Genomic DNA, 15,282 nt, shown 5'->3' with positions numbered 1-15,282 from the left:
ACATTTTTCTTCTAGAAACTAATTTTGTTCAAATTAATTATATTGATTGCAAATTATGTTATTGTTAGTAAAACAAAACAAAACATAGTTAGTTGTGCGGATTAAAGAGTAAGAGATTCAATTTCTCAATTAACATATACAAGAAACATGAATATATATATGAACAATCTGACGCAGAATTCTACATCAAAACTGCCTTAAAGAGCTGTTGCTTTTATTGATCTTCCAACACTGGACAAATAAAACTCGTTACAACTTCAACAGTGCTATTATAGTTATACTTCCTCTGTACGGTGTCGATTAAAAATATAAACATTTTCAATTTCTTTTTAAAGTCTATTAAACTAATTAGACAATGAACAACGTAAACTACACTATATTCAATGAAGAAAAGATGCCTTCAATTATGGAGACCGCTTTAGACGGACAATTTGAATGGTCAGATGCACAGAACATAAATGCGAGTAGCGGTCAGATAGGAGAGGTTCAGCTTGGATATATTATTAGTTTTACCATTGCTTTCTTTTTAATTGGGATCATTGGCATCGTTGGTAATATACTGGTCATCTTTGTAATATTCAATGATAAGAAAATGAGGAAATCATTGACAAACATGCTCATTGTAAACCTGGCCGTTGCTGACTCAATAATAATGGTTTTTGGAATTCCCGAGATAGTCCAGTTTATGTTAGACCGTGGATGGATACTTGGGGAAGCTATGTGTAAAATACAACGATCTGTACTTGTAATGTCCCTGTATGTGTCTGTGTTGACACTTGTAGCATTATGTATAGAAAGGTAAGAAAACTTTGATTTCCTCCAATAAAAGTAGTTAGTTTATACCTTTTATTTATTGATGATTATGTTTTTAGAGCATATTGATGACATACTTAATGTACATAGGTTTCATTTTGTCATATTATCAATTGACTTGTTTTTTTGATTTTTAAATAACGATGCTAGAATAAGTTTTTATGTATACATTGTAAGTTATGTTTTGCTTGCACTAGCTTTAAGTAAATGAAAGTATCTTGTGTTGTTTGTGACTTGAACCATCCGCGGAAATTGAGCATTTTATTATGACTTTTACAGTTTGTTCTTATGTTTTTTTTTGTTAAACCACTGTCTCATATCAGTGGTAGAGTCGATCGTTCTCGCAGGCTTGTTTATCCTGACCACATTCGTTATGCGAATGTCTCGTATCAGGAGCGTTTGATTCAATCATAGGTTTTGTGTGATGTCTATCATAATGTGTTTGTCGCACAATAAGTTTTTGAATTATTTTACATTTTGTCATGTCTGTGCATTTTTTCGCTGACATTACGGCATGGGATTTCCTAATTGTGGTGGGCCTCATTATTACGTTTAGTTGCTGTTAAAATCCATGCCATTTTAACTAAGCTAAATGGTTGTCTTATTGGCAATCATACCATATACATTTGTATTCTTACTTTTACACTTATTATATATGTTTGACCCCATAAAAGAGAGACGAAAGATGCTAAAGAGATCATTCAAGTCTTGGGTCAAAAGAACTGATAACGCCATTGCATCAAAATAAAAATTAACAAAATTCAAAACTGAGCATCGCGACTCAAAAATAAATCCGGGAGAGTATAGTCTCAGAAGCTCTTTATACTAGTTATAAATATTATAAAAAGAAAATTTCTTGAATATACTTGTTTTAACTCCAATTTTACATGTGGATTTATTTTCATGCTGGTTTTAATACTGTGCATAACTGAAGGAGCAGCACGTCTGTTTTACCATGAACTATACTTGATATGGTCATCATTATGTAAAATATGTATCACTAGCTTAAAGTTTTCAGATTACTATAAACTATCTATTCCAGGCAAAGCTTTTTTTAGGAAATTGAATATTCATAGAAAATTAATTTTGTTTACATACTGGTTCCCATTTATGCTCTCTGTGTTCCGTCTCACAAACACATAACTTGAGAATGTTACCAGTACATTTACATGTGCATATTGTTTACATTGAGATCTGTGGTAACTTTTCAATCTAGGTAGGGGTAGTTAAGAAAATTAGTGGTAGTTTAAACTCTGAGAAGGTCAGGTCATATAAACGTTGAAAATATGCCACAGAGCCCTATATTTTGACCTTTGATAAAAATTGTGGTGCAAAAGAACTTTCAATTCTAGCATAAGATTTTTCAAAACTTCATAGTAAATAGTTATCAAAGGTACTAGGGTTATAATTTAGTACGCCAGACGCGAAAGTGGTACAGTTTGAGCCGTAAAGGGAGTTCCTATGGAAAACTGCATTGTCAATATTTACAGAAATGCAACCTATAAGGCCTTTGTTTAAATATTTGAATTAAAGCGTCACGGATGTATCCTTTTCCGGAAAAAAACACGTGTCTTTTGTAATAATTTATCAATCCTGGTATATATGATAAATTTATACAAGTTTTTTGTTTCATTCATCAGATTAACACACAAACTGAATGAATCTTTTTTTAATCAATTAATCGTCTTTGCATTTATTTAACATTTTGCAAAGCCATATAATCTTAATTGTAACTACATTTTTTCAATCTGCAGAATGGGTTCAAAAATTAAAACACGTTAGATCCTGATTTTAACAATTGTTTGAATTAAAACTTAGTCAAGTTTGTATGTGCGGACGAAATAGAATCTAACAACAGTTGTTTTTATATATTTAGTGTTATAAGTTTTCTCTTATAATGTTTCGCTTTCTATTTTGTACCAATTTGAAGGTTGTATGACTGATACTTAATGTTAAAACAGGGCACGAGTCGGTTATGGTTTTTTTGGGGGGATCTGTGCGTTACAAAAATAAATCTGAATAAATGTGATTTGCAAGAAAACATATTTATCATAGTTACAAAAGTATGACACTATCTTATTCTTATTTGTGTATAATACCTTAACAAAAAAACTCAAAGGGGTGTTTCGAATGATCCACTTAGGAATACTTATATTACATACTAGAACACACCCGTGACATCGCGGGTCTTTGGCTGAATTAAAGAATATAACTATGCGTACGACTTATTTTAGTATTGGTATTGTCATCTGATAAAATCATGCCGATTATATTAAGATGCACAGTTTTTTCTGCTTTCAACATCTTTCTGTTTGAACCCGTCGACCTGGAACTTATCAATTATTGGTATTATTAATTTTATTTGAAAAACAAAAGTCGGTGGAAAGGAGTATTTTTTAATCAACAGCATTGTCGTTTATGTGTTATAAATAAAGTTGATTTTTTTTATTCGCTCTTTTACGTCATTTCGGCTAACAAATTGAAAAGTGTACATACTGTACATTGTACCTATACGCCTTATTTTAAGTCCAGATTTTTCTTATTCGTATTGTCATCTTAGAAAGTCATACTGATTAAAACACTACAATCGGGAACAATGTGACAATGATTGAATTTAGTAGTGTCAACCCTTGATTACGACCCGTGTATATAGCAAAATCCTAAATACAGCGTTTGGTGGTGCGCCTGTCAGATGCGGAACGCACAGATAAGGTAATAGGTAACAGGTGAATATACTTTTGGTATCGGTATCGGTATCGGATTCCAGCCGGAACTTCTTAATTATTGGCAATATTAATTATGTGGAAAACAAAAGGGTCTTGAGTGGTGTAGTTTTAATCACCAGTATTGTACTATATCAGTTATATATAAAGTTGAATTCTTTGATTCATCGTTTTTACGTGATGACGGCTGACAAATTGGACCTCGTAATTTTAGTATTATAGATTAGGTTGAATTATTTCCTTACGATGAGTTTCTTCTTACTAATATCAAATGGCACTGTACGTTTGAAAAATAATCGGTTGATATTGAATTATAATGTTAAAAAGCATTAATAAAAACCATTGGCTCCGTAGAAAAGCATGTTGTTGGAAAGATTGTTATTTTAATAATGGAAAACGACATGAGACTTAAATAACGATGCGATATATATAACAAAACATTGATGAATCCTGCAGACATTGTGTACTTTTCTATACACTTTCAGGTAGATTAACTATAATTGTGAAATTAGTTGTTTAGCCTTGAAATGATTTTAGGAAATAGTAAAACAAAATTTTACACTTAGTGACTGTCATTTAAAGTTAGTTTGTTTCTATGTTTCGATCAGGTACATATTTCGTTCTGATATGCAAATGCAAATGTTAGGAATTGTCAGAAGATTTAAACTTTAAACTATTTGACGGGCTTCTATTTAGAACAAACCAATTGTTTATATTTATTACGTAATAAGCAACCCGGTTGGAAATTAAAATTATGTATTTCAGTCGAACTTATCAGAGGGCATTATATGTGTCCTCTGCAGTGTATACCATAAATTTATATATTAGTAACAAAACTTATAGTCATAAAGTAACCTGTTCTTCTACAAAAAAAAACGGTCACTAACAAAAATAAGTGATGGAAAAAAGAGACTTATTTGAATTATTGAAATCAAAATCTAAATAAGGATTTTTCAATTATGATTCAGGTTCTATCTCTAGAAATATAACATTTACTTAAAAATTGACTATGATCACGTGTTTTGGACCTAATTTAGGACAAATATTATGGGGGAAATAGAAATGTTGAAAAAGCTCCATAAAAAATTGCGCAACAAAATGCAGTACATTCTATTCTTTTTTATTTTTTACTTTATTTTTTATTTCGTTCCTACATTTGCAATAATTTGTTGGTACACTGTAATAATTTCTGTGGATTAAACAGTTTATATATAAATGTAAAAATTATTGTAATATGCATGTTGCGTTATTGAGAAAAGTGGTTATAAAAATATAAGGCTTGAACGATATGTAAACTCTAACAAGACTTTGACGAATACTGCAGAATGTTTGCACTTTTTTAAATTCTTTGAAAGATGTTAATTGAATTTTTTACAGAACTTTTTGCCTTGATGTAATTTGGGGGATAGTTAAAACAAAATTGTACACTTAATAACTGTCATTTAAATGTAGTTTGCTTTAATGTTTTCGATCTGGTATATATTTCGTTCTGATAGAAGACTTAATCTTATATCATTTTGACGTGCTTTCGGATTTACTGGTTGAAAGAACATACGACTTGTACCGAGATATTACGTAAGAGAAACCAGATGCACAATTAAATTTCAAACCGATATTATCAGATGCCTTTAAAAATTTCAATTGCACAGTGAAAGTTAAGTGTAACAACACAAATACAAATCAAGTATTTAAACTCTTTCTTTTCCTCAAAACAAACAAACACTCCCAACAACAAAACGTGATGAAAAGCAAAAACAAAACGATTTCCGAGACTTATGCTTTTAAAATAACACAAGTACTCTCTCTTCATAATATAAAAAAAATGTTTTTATCATATGAATATGAGGCACAATCCTTCCCGTTAGTATTTAGTATCATACATCATATTATATCTGAGAAGAGCATAACTGTGTCATGCCAACATCTGGTTTTTAAATAAATATGTTGAGTTCCGATGCAAATACCCTATAAGTGAATCAATATTAATGCCAAAATATGCAAACTTTAATGATCTGACAACATTATCGTAACTATATACCTTCTGAGTTTATTTACAACCACTGGGTCGATGCCACTGTTAATGGTGTTTTAATTCCCTGAGGGTATCACCAGTCCAGTAGTCAGCACTTCTGTGCTGACATAAATTATCATTGATATGGTAATTTATAAATTAATCGTTTACAAAACTTTTGAATTTTTGAAATACTAAGGTTTTCTTTCCTAATGAATATATTACTTTAGCTGTATTTGTCAATATTTTTATGTATTTTCGTCCTCAGTGCTCTGCAACTTCGTACTTTGTTTTACCTTTTAACTTTTTGAGGGGATTCGAGCGTCTTTTGTAGACGAAATCAAGTCTTGCGTAAAAACCAAATTTAATCCTGGTATCTATGGGTCGATGCCACTGCTGGTGGAGTTTTAATCCCCGATGCTACATCATCCCAATGGTCAGCACTACTGTGCTGTGCTGACATGAATTTTCATTGATATAGTCATATTTATCGATTAACTGTTTATAAAACACTTGAATTTATGAAATAAGGTTTTTCTACCTAAGGAATGGTTAACCTTAGCTGTATTTGGCAAAATTTTGAGGAATTTTTGGTCCTCAGTACTCTTCATCCTCGTACTTTGTTTGGCCGTTTTGACTTTTTTGAGTTTCGAGCGTCACTAGTGAGTCGTTTCTAGACGAAACGTGTGTTTAGCGTAAATACAAAATTTAATCTTGGTATCTATGATGAGTTTATTTCCAAGTGATATACTTAAAGATAGACATAAATAGTTGAATTTAACTCTAGTATATCAAAGTTCTGAAATAGGAATTTTATTTATCAAGTTATTTGAAATAGATAATTACTATAGCTAGTGACATTTATGTAAAAGTAATCAAGTCCAAAATCTAAAAGAAACCAATTCGTATAGTAGGTCCCAATATAATATATCTTAACAGAAGCCGTCGTTAATTTTATATAATAAATTCTGCCTCTAGTGATCACATATTTTTCAATGCAAGGATACATTTCATGGTGAAATTAGACTGTAAACATGCAAAAGCTGTAAAAATGTCAGTAGTTTACATGTTTTAAAAACGACTTTAACTCATGTTTAATCAATTGAAAATGAATCATTAATTGCATGGATATTAGATATATCGAGTAATGACTAACAAATGTGACATTAACTAATTAGATATGCCATTAATATTTGATAAAACTTGTCTGTTTTACTTTTTGATAGAAACATGTTTTTAAAAGGATGTGTAAACGCCAATGAGACCTAGGTCAAATAGAACATCAGGAAGAAAACACACTGTTCAACAACATATATGATTCTGTACCGTGTCAAGTATGTTTGATCTAGAAAATAAGTGAATAGTGAATAAAAACAGCACCCCATTTATTAAAAAACTGACATCAACACTAAATTGAAAGACGCGATTAAAAAACCGTTCAAGGAAATACTGTAATATATTTTTCTGACTGTAAGTTACCATTAAAAATGTGGTGCACACTCAATAACCCAAATTTTTTTACGTTATTTTGAATACACAGAAAAATTAAAAATTATTGCAGTCATTCTTCTGATTTAATTCTTAATTCCATTTTAAACCGGCGTTAATAATGAAAAAAAGTTGATGACGCCACGATTACATGACATAGTTATGTCTATAAGATGATAATTAAAACACTTTCAGTCAATCAGAAGACACGTTACATCTAATATTAAATTATTGAAATATGTTAAGAAAACCAACCGTAAACGATACGGTATGAGTCGTGCTCAGCAATTTTTCACAGAAACGTAAAAATAACCAGGATAAAACAAAACTTAACCGGTGCCTAGAACACACTGTGTCAAATTTCAATGCTGAAAGACTAACTATCAAATAAAAAATGGCACTTTGGTGTTTATCGTTGATGTATTACGTTTGTTGTTGTCGACTATTTATTAATTTGTTTTTGGTTTCTATGTTATGAATGTTCCTGCTTTTGTTTATGATGTAATGCTGTTACGTATTGTTCAATCGATATATTTCAATATTATAAAAGGTTAAATAACAACAGTACTGAAATCCGAGGAAAGTTCCTAATCATATGGCAAAATCAATTGATAAAACAAACGAATTGACAACTGTCATATACCTGACTTATGAAGTATTTTCAGATGTAGATTTGAATTTTATACAGCGGGGGGGGGGGGGGGGGGGGTCGGCATGCCATTAACCATGATTCAATCCACAATTATTGTTTTATGTCCTGTACCAAGTATGAATAATGTCATTTCATTTCTATTTTGTTGGCGTTTGTTTTTGTTGCACATCAGTGTTCCTGTTGTTCTTTTATTTTCCTCTTATAGTGTTTCCTTCAGTTGGTTTTGTAACCCGTATGTGTTTGTTTTTTCAACCGTTCTACTACTGTTGCCTATATTTATGAAGTATTTATTGTCTGGTATTAAATAAATGATACAGCCGATTTTAAACTATAGCACAATCTTTTAATCCGACCTGTGGAAAATAGGTTGTTTATTAAAATAATAAAAATATAAATCCAGTAGATGCTATTTGTAGACTAAATAGTCATACATATTTAAATAAAAGAAATCAAAAACGCATTAAGAACCATTATATATGTCTAAGAAGGTTAATTGCAGCAGCAAAAACATATAGAATGCGACACAGGACATAGCAGATAACATAAGTGAATACAGTCTAACTGTCTGATGGATAATGACTAATTACTCTGAATATTATATTCAGGTTTTTTTCAAGAAACAAAAATGAGGAACTTTCTTTTATGATATAGTCACACTCCCACAAAAGTGACGAACAATCTTTTGTAATATATTCTAACTCTTCAAAACAACATGTCTACCACTGGTGATATGTTCAGAATGAAGATAAATTGCATTGATTTCATTAAATGGCTCTGGCTGTTCATTTAATCACCAATTTGCATACTTTTACAAGAAGATGAATCTGTAAGAGATTTAGTGAGCACTTAATTTAATTCCCATAGGCGCAAACAGTTAATTAGCTTCGCTTCCAAGTCACATAAATAGTCTAGACAAATTTGTATCTTTGGTTAATACGACAAGTAAAATGTAATTTGCAAAAAAATACTGAAAATAAATACTATAATCTGACCTTCATTATGCAAGGGTAACAAAGTATAACGTTTTATTTTAATTGCTGATGTTTTATTGTTTAAATCATTTATAAACATATCATTCTGACATCGAAGACTATTATGTGTATATCGAAATTGTATATGTCCTTTGCATAATGACGATCCAATGGTTAATTCCACTTTCTGATCATCAATATCGTCACCTTATATAATATCAATTGTCAGATTTTGTTCCGCATGATTTTTTAAATAGAAAAAAGAAACTCAATTGATTTATGACAATTGAAAAACAGTCGCTTATTTTATTGCAAATAGCTCAAGACAATTATTGATGATACTATGGTGATGCGTTGCTATCTATCATATATTCATTTATCAAAAAGTTAAACTAATGAATATTTCTCTAAATGAATATTCTTCGAAATACTTCATGATTTAAAGATTTTCCATGTATTAATCGAAATGCATTAACCGTGGAAACGCTATCTCTAGCTAACGGGTAATCATTTGTGAATTACACGGTATTTTCTATCTTTGATTTACACTATGTATGCTGAAGCTGCTAATTTCACACTGAAGAAAACTTCTCGTAGAAATTGAAATTGTAAAACGAGCGCTTGTAATGAAATGTCCAAATTAAAATTTTATTCGAAGTTGCTCGAGTGGAAATTTTGAATATCACATATAACAGAAAATGAAAAGTTCGATAATTTGTCATTGTGATGGGTAGCTTTTATTATATCCTCCACCTGTTTGCAATCGTAAAAACAGGACAAATACGTTACTAAAGTATCACCACTTGTTACTGTTTCCCTCAGATTTAGTTTGTTACCCCGATTTTGTTGGGTTTTTTGTCCATCGATTTACGATCGGTATACTACTGTTGCCTTTATTTAAAACTTAAAATACAGCACAGTAATTTTCTATATGGTTACCTCAGTTTTAGTTTGTAACCCTTTTTTTTCTCTCAATCGATTTATGAATTTTGAACAGCGGTAAACTACTGTTGTCGTTATTTATAATGAGTATACAATACGTTTCAGCTTAATTGCCAAATTTTCATTGCAGATTTTGCCAGAAAAAAAAACAGTTTTTCATTTGTAAAAAGAAAAATCTTTTTTTTTTCATTATCAGACATATGTAAATCTTTCTTATCAACACTACTAGCATGAAAATTTAAAAAAAGACATAATTTTGAAAGTTTGAATAAAAGTAATGCCATAATTATACAATTGAGGCAAACGATAATGGCTCCTATCATTTGTACATGGTTGGTCAAAATGACTCATATAGGGTTTTTTTCTCCCGAAATGACCTGTTGTTAAAAAGCTTAAAATCAATGATAATTAAAAAATGTTGTTACTATCTCGTCATGAAAACAAAATACAATGTTATATTAGCAGGGATATCACTTCCGGAGCATAAAAACTAAAAAAGACCCATAAGGAAAGAAAATACAGACGTATTATAGTTTGTTGATTTAACTTAACAGTAAGTCATTCATTTTATATAATCTTAAATATTAACATGATTAAGGAAGAAACAAAATACTAGTCAAAAATAAACTGACACTGCCATAATAAAAACAAAAACACAACATGAAGACAAATTAAAAACCAATTGTTCAGAGAACCATTGATGTTCTTTCCAACAGTACGGATCTTTTTTATATGAAGATATTAAAATTTGGTTTTAAATGTCAATTGTAGCGTCAAATAACAGCTTATTGAACGCTGATTCCAAAAATGTATGGTTTCTTTGGAAAAATTTAAAGATAAGGGGGGAAATGTTTACTTCCTGTTCAAGTGATGTTATTTCCGGTATAGTTTGAAAGTTTAATTGACACTGATTCCAAAAATACATGGTTTTATATACTTTTACATTAATTTAGAACAAAAAATAGCTACTTCTGGTAAACAAACTTTCACTTCCGGTTGACTTTTACAAGGTCAAATTGCTTGCAACCTACTGCAAAATGTGCCATGTCTTTATCATGTATACATATGAGGTAATAACAAAGATCAAAATCTAGAACGTTAATTTTGCCTTTGCCCTTCAGCTCAATTTCGGGGTCAACAACCGAAGACCTCAACTTAAAAGACCCTAGGCCTCTACTTTATATTGTAAATGAGTTATATTACCATATAACTAATATAAGATAGTAAAGCGGGAAAAACTCGCATCAAATGTTTACGTACCCTTTAAACTAAAATTTTCGTGTAACGACATGTCACAACTCACAATTATGTAAAAATATTTTGTCGAAATCTTAAATGATTTCTGAAAATATGAGATAACAAGCCAAAATCAAAATTTTGAACATGATCTTGACAGCATTTTCTTATTTTAGGACCAAGAACCTCAAATCTAAAAGACTCTAGGCTTCTATCACTTATATTTTTTTAGTTTAAAATACACTTCACTTATATCAAATACAAAAGCGAAAATAACTCTCATATGGAGTCTTCGTAAAGCTTCGGTCAAAATAAAACCTAACATCCTGAGGATTTAACGAGCAATTTTAAAAACTAAATGTGTCACTTTCTTTTACGGTTGAGGCGGAGATCTCATAATAAGAAAAACAGTGTTTTGGGAGATAACTCTTACAAAGAAAAGTGTTCGGTCAAACATGGTCAGTTTCAAAAGTGCATAGACTGTATGGTATCATATACAAAAAAACTGAGCAACATCTTTTGAAACATTTTTACACCGCAAGAACAAAAAATAATCAGAGAAAACCAGTAGGTCTTTCATGGAAAAGGTGGAAAGACCAAAAAAAGTACAAAGATGAGGAGCATTGAGGACCACAATTCCTTAAAGTTTTGCCAAATACAGCTGAGGTTATCTATGCCTGAGGAAGAAAAGCCTTAGTATTTCAAAAATTCAAAATTTTGTGAACAGTAAATTTTCAAATATAACCATATCAATGATCATTCATGTCATCTGACTACCGGGCTGGTGATACCCTCGGGGAAGTAAATCTCCACCAGCAGTGGCATAAACATATTGTTTTGTGCATATTTTCAAACACGTGTAATCAAGTTTCAATATTCTAAACTTATAATTTTAAATTTGCTTATAAATACACAATATGTAGTAGTATTACAAGATTAACCAATATTTTCTTTTGTAACTTATTGATGTATACTTTTAACAACAGTTACATCTTGACATTTGAAAACATTTTAAGAACTCACTGAACTTCTGCCATACATGTATGTTTCTTTCTTTACTTAATAGATTTTCAATTGTTTAGTGCATATTCAAGTACATAGTTCTAAGCTATTGAATATTAAGGATATTTTCTAGAGCAGCTTATTTGCAATCAATTAACCGAAAATTCTAAATATATTTTTCAATCAAAGTGGAAGAAAGCATATGTACAAAATATAACTGAAAATGAACAAGAGATTACATCAATCATGTATACGACATATTTTCTTGTCATGATAATCTATATTATAATATGAACAAAAGTAGCTCTGGGATCATCAGTCTTAATCATTTGTTAATAGTTACTTTGATGACGTTCAGACCTTATTAATTTACGGACAAGATATGGAATGAAAAAAGGATCGAGAAATTTAACAACAGTTTTCGTTGTAAAATATAATAGCAGCAACTTTTTATTTCTAGTTCAAAATAAACTGGCAAATTTCTATTGAGCAGCTGTCAAAAACATGTCTTGTTATGCATTGCTATTTTCAAATATCCAATTACGAAATTGTCATAATTTAGGAAACCGTTAACGATATTTACTTATACAAAGTGAACAACTATATTTGTTTGTTTGCTTTTTGTGATTTTGTGGTCATAATGCAATCACTTACATTGATACCGTGACTTCAATATCTTAAATCAACTCACGTCAACAAGGTTTTAGTAATTAACTTGCTGATGTTAGTTTTTTTAAGCCAATCACATAATTAACTGTATTATGCCCAAAGTGTAGTATTGAAACCCACGCCTATGTTAGTGACAGTTCTGTAACGTCAAAGTCAAAAATGGCAAAAGTAAGCACGTGCCTACATACATTCTGTAATCAATTTTGACTATATGAAAGAAAAAAAAACATATATCTCAATGTACTGGTCTATACCAATCCTAAAACGAAAAAATTTGGAATCTATAATTGCTAAATTATAACAATAATCAAACATACCAAACATATTCTTTTCAACCGATTATTAAACTGGAAACAAGAAACATATTTTATTCATATCGCTTCTGTGAATCAGTATTTTTAGTTTACATGATTCTAGTATCTTTTAATATAGTCACTTTGGTCTTCTCACGATCACCATACCATCCTTCCATAGTAGTGCGTACAGTGGGGAAATCTTTTCTGTCCTCTCATTACAACTGTCAGAATAATTTTTTCTAGAACTGTTTTAGGGTGGAACATTTCTCAGTAGAACTGTCAGAATCAGTTCTAGGGTAGAAATGTAAAAACTGTTCTCGAAAGAACTGTCAACCTCAATTCTAGTCATAGAAATGTCAGCAGAACTCGCCAAATAAGTTCTAACTGTAGAACTTTCAGCCGAACTTACTAAATCAGATCTAACCATAGTAGTGCCAACAGAACTGTCTTAAACTTCATAGGAATGACCAAACCTGTTAGGATTGTAGAACAGTGCTAAATGACGTCACTAAATGATAAAATGGTCCTGTAAGGAAAATTTTATAATTTTATTATGTTCTTTTGACTGATTTATATTTAAGACAAACAAACAAATGATAGTACAGAAGATACAACATAGAAAACTTAACGCTAAGCAACACGAACCTCACCAAAAACTGGAGTGCTCTTAGGTTCTTTGAAAGGGTAGGCAGATTCTGCTCAATATTCTGCAGCCGTCGTGTTGCATATGTCATTACAAATACGGTAAATAGTCCAATTCGGTAGGACATACTTCTATGGATAGAACTGACTAAATCAATTCTAGCCGTAGAACTGACTTTATAAGTTCTAATCGTAGAACTGTTCAAAACTGTTATAAAGTAGAACTGTCTAAATCAGTTCCAGGTTAAAACTGTTCTAGCAAGAACTGTCTAAAAGGTATCAGGATGACAGTTCTACATACTGTCATCTGTCATAGAACAGTTTCCCTGACAGATTCGATGACATGTTTAGAAAAAAATGATATCATCTGTATGTTTGGAAGTACAGATTGTAAACGTATTAAACTAGGTCCAGTAACATTTTTAAAATCCAATTATGGGTACTGTGGATTCATTTATTTTCGTGGGTACCAATTTTCGTGGATTATGGAAAACTTGCAAGTTCGTGGATATTTAATTTCGTGGTTTTGCCGAAGTCTACATACAAGCCTATAGAAAATTTGTTATTCGTTGAACATTTAATTTCGTGGTTCACCTGTACCCACGAAAGCCACGAAAATTGGTATCCCACGAATAATAATGAATCCACAGTATATAGTTATTTCCTCCTAAAGTGTAAATGCTAGAAAGTTATCACTTTGATTGCTGTTTTACGTATTTTGAAGGAATGCATGAAGAATTTAAATGTTTGTGTGAGGTAGGTGAAACTTTTGGAGACATTATATTTTTGCAACGGAGATGGTTAGCGTTTCCGGATAAATTATCATACTGTGAATTATAGACCTATGTGCTCCACTGCTCAACTTTTATTTTTTGAAATAACACTTTTTACCATGGGCATCATTCGTGTCTCCCAGAGCACTAATTTTGGAAGAAAGTCCAGCATTGAATTTGCTATTATACACTCGTGTGCATCACTTCGTCTAGACTTAGTCTTTACTTTCTTTTAAAATTAAGATAAGCAATGTTGTTAACACGATTTTATATGAAATTTATAGAAAAGGGAAAAAATAAAAATCAAGCATATACTAAAGGATAAAGAACGCGGATTTGTTTAAAGTAAACTTCGTCAAATCCTAAACATGTTTCTACTATCAAACTATTTTATGTGTAGGTATCATTCAGTTCGTGTTACGTACGATAGTGACACTGTTACACTTACTTCTTTCGAGACTATCTCTCATATGACACTCCGTCACATGCTGAGGCATAGTTATTGGTTTTCGCCGGCATAAGTTTTGCTCCAAGTGTTCTCGACTCACATAAATTATCTATATGCATTGACAATCTAAATAAATAGTTCAAATGAGTGTTATTTCCTGAGAAAGTGTTCTTTAAAATTATTATTTTCTCTCGGACTAATCCATGCCATGTCCTCTTACATTTTTCCGGAAATGATTCCTCCGGACTTAATCCCCACTTCCGTACATTTATATCTTGTATTATTGATTTAAGTCAAATGATGTCAGTATGCTAAATCTGATCGTACATTTTTACAATGGTTTAACGAAGATAAATCTAAATCGATTTTATTGTGTGCAAATAAGCTCTTGCTTGCCTCATCGTTGTAAGAAGTTATTCGTGCCTTCGTATTATTGCACCCATGTTTTCCGTATATATACTAGTACATCTTTAAATCTAGTTTTTGGGCTTTTAGCGTTTCTGATGAAGGGATATTCAGGAAATCGCTCCGTACTAATATTTTGAATATTAGGATACCATTTTTAGCACTATTTCGATACTTCTTTTAATAGATTTTGTAGACCCCAATGATAGAT

General features: G+C 31.0%; 1 protein-coding gene across 1 annotated transcript in view; it reads left to right on the top strand.

The window, feature by feature from the left end:
• Positions 1-355: 355 nt before the first annotated feature.
• LOC134716431 (neuropeptide receptor 15-like) overlaps positions 356-15,282 on the top strand; it is a 38,282-nt gene continuing 23,355 nt past the window's right edge. Inside the window, exon 1 of the mRNA XM_063579427.1 lies at positions 356-798. Within this exon, the coding sequence (XP_063435497.1) occupies positions 356-798 (443 nt within the window). The remainder of the gene's footprint in view (positions 799-15,282) is intronic.

The sequence above is a fragment of the Mytilus trossulus genome, chromosome 4 (genome assembly GCF_036588685.1).
Source record: "Mytilus trossulus isolate FHL-02 chromosome 4, PNRI_Mtr1.1.1.hap1, whole genome shotgun sequence".
In the NCBI taxonomy this organism is placed as follows: domain Eukaryota; kingdom Metazoa; phylum Mollusca; class Bivalvia; order Mytilida; family Mytilidae; genus Mytilus; species Mytilus trossulus.
This window is presented reverse-complemented; position numbering and strand designations above follow the sequence as displayed.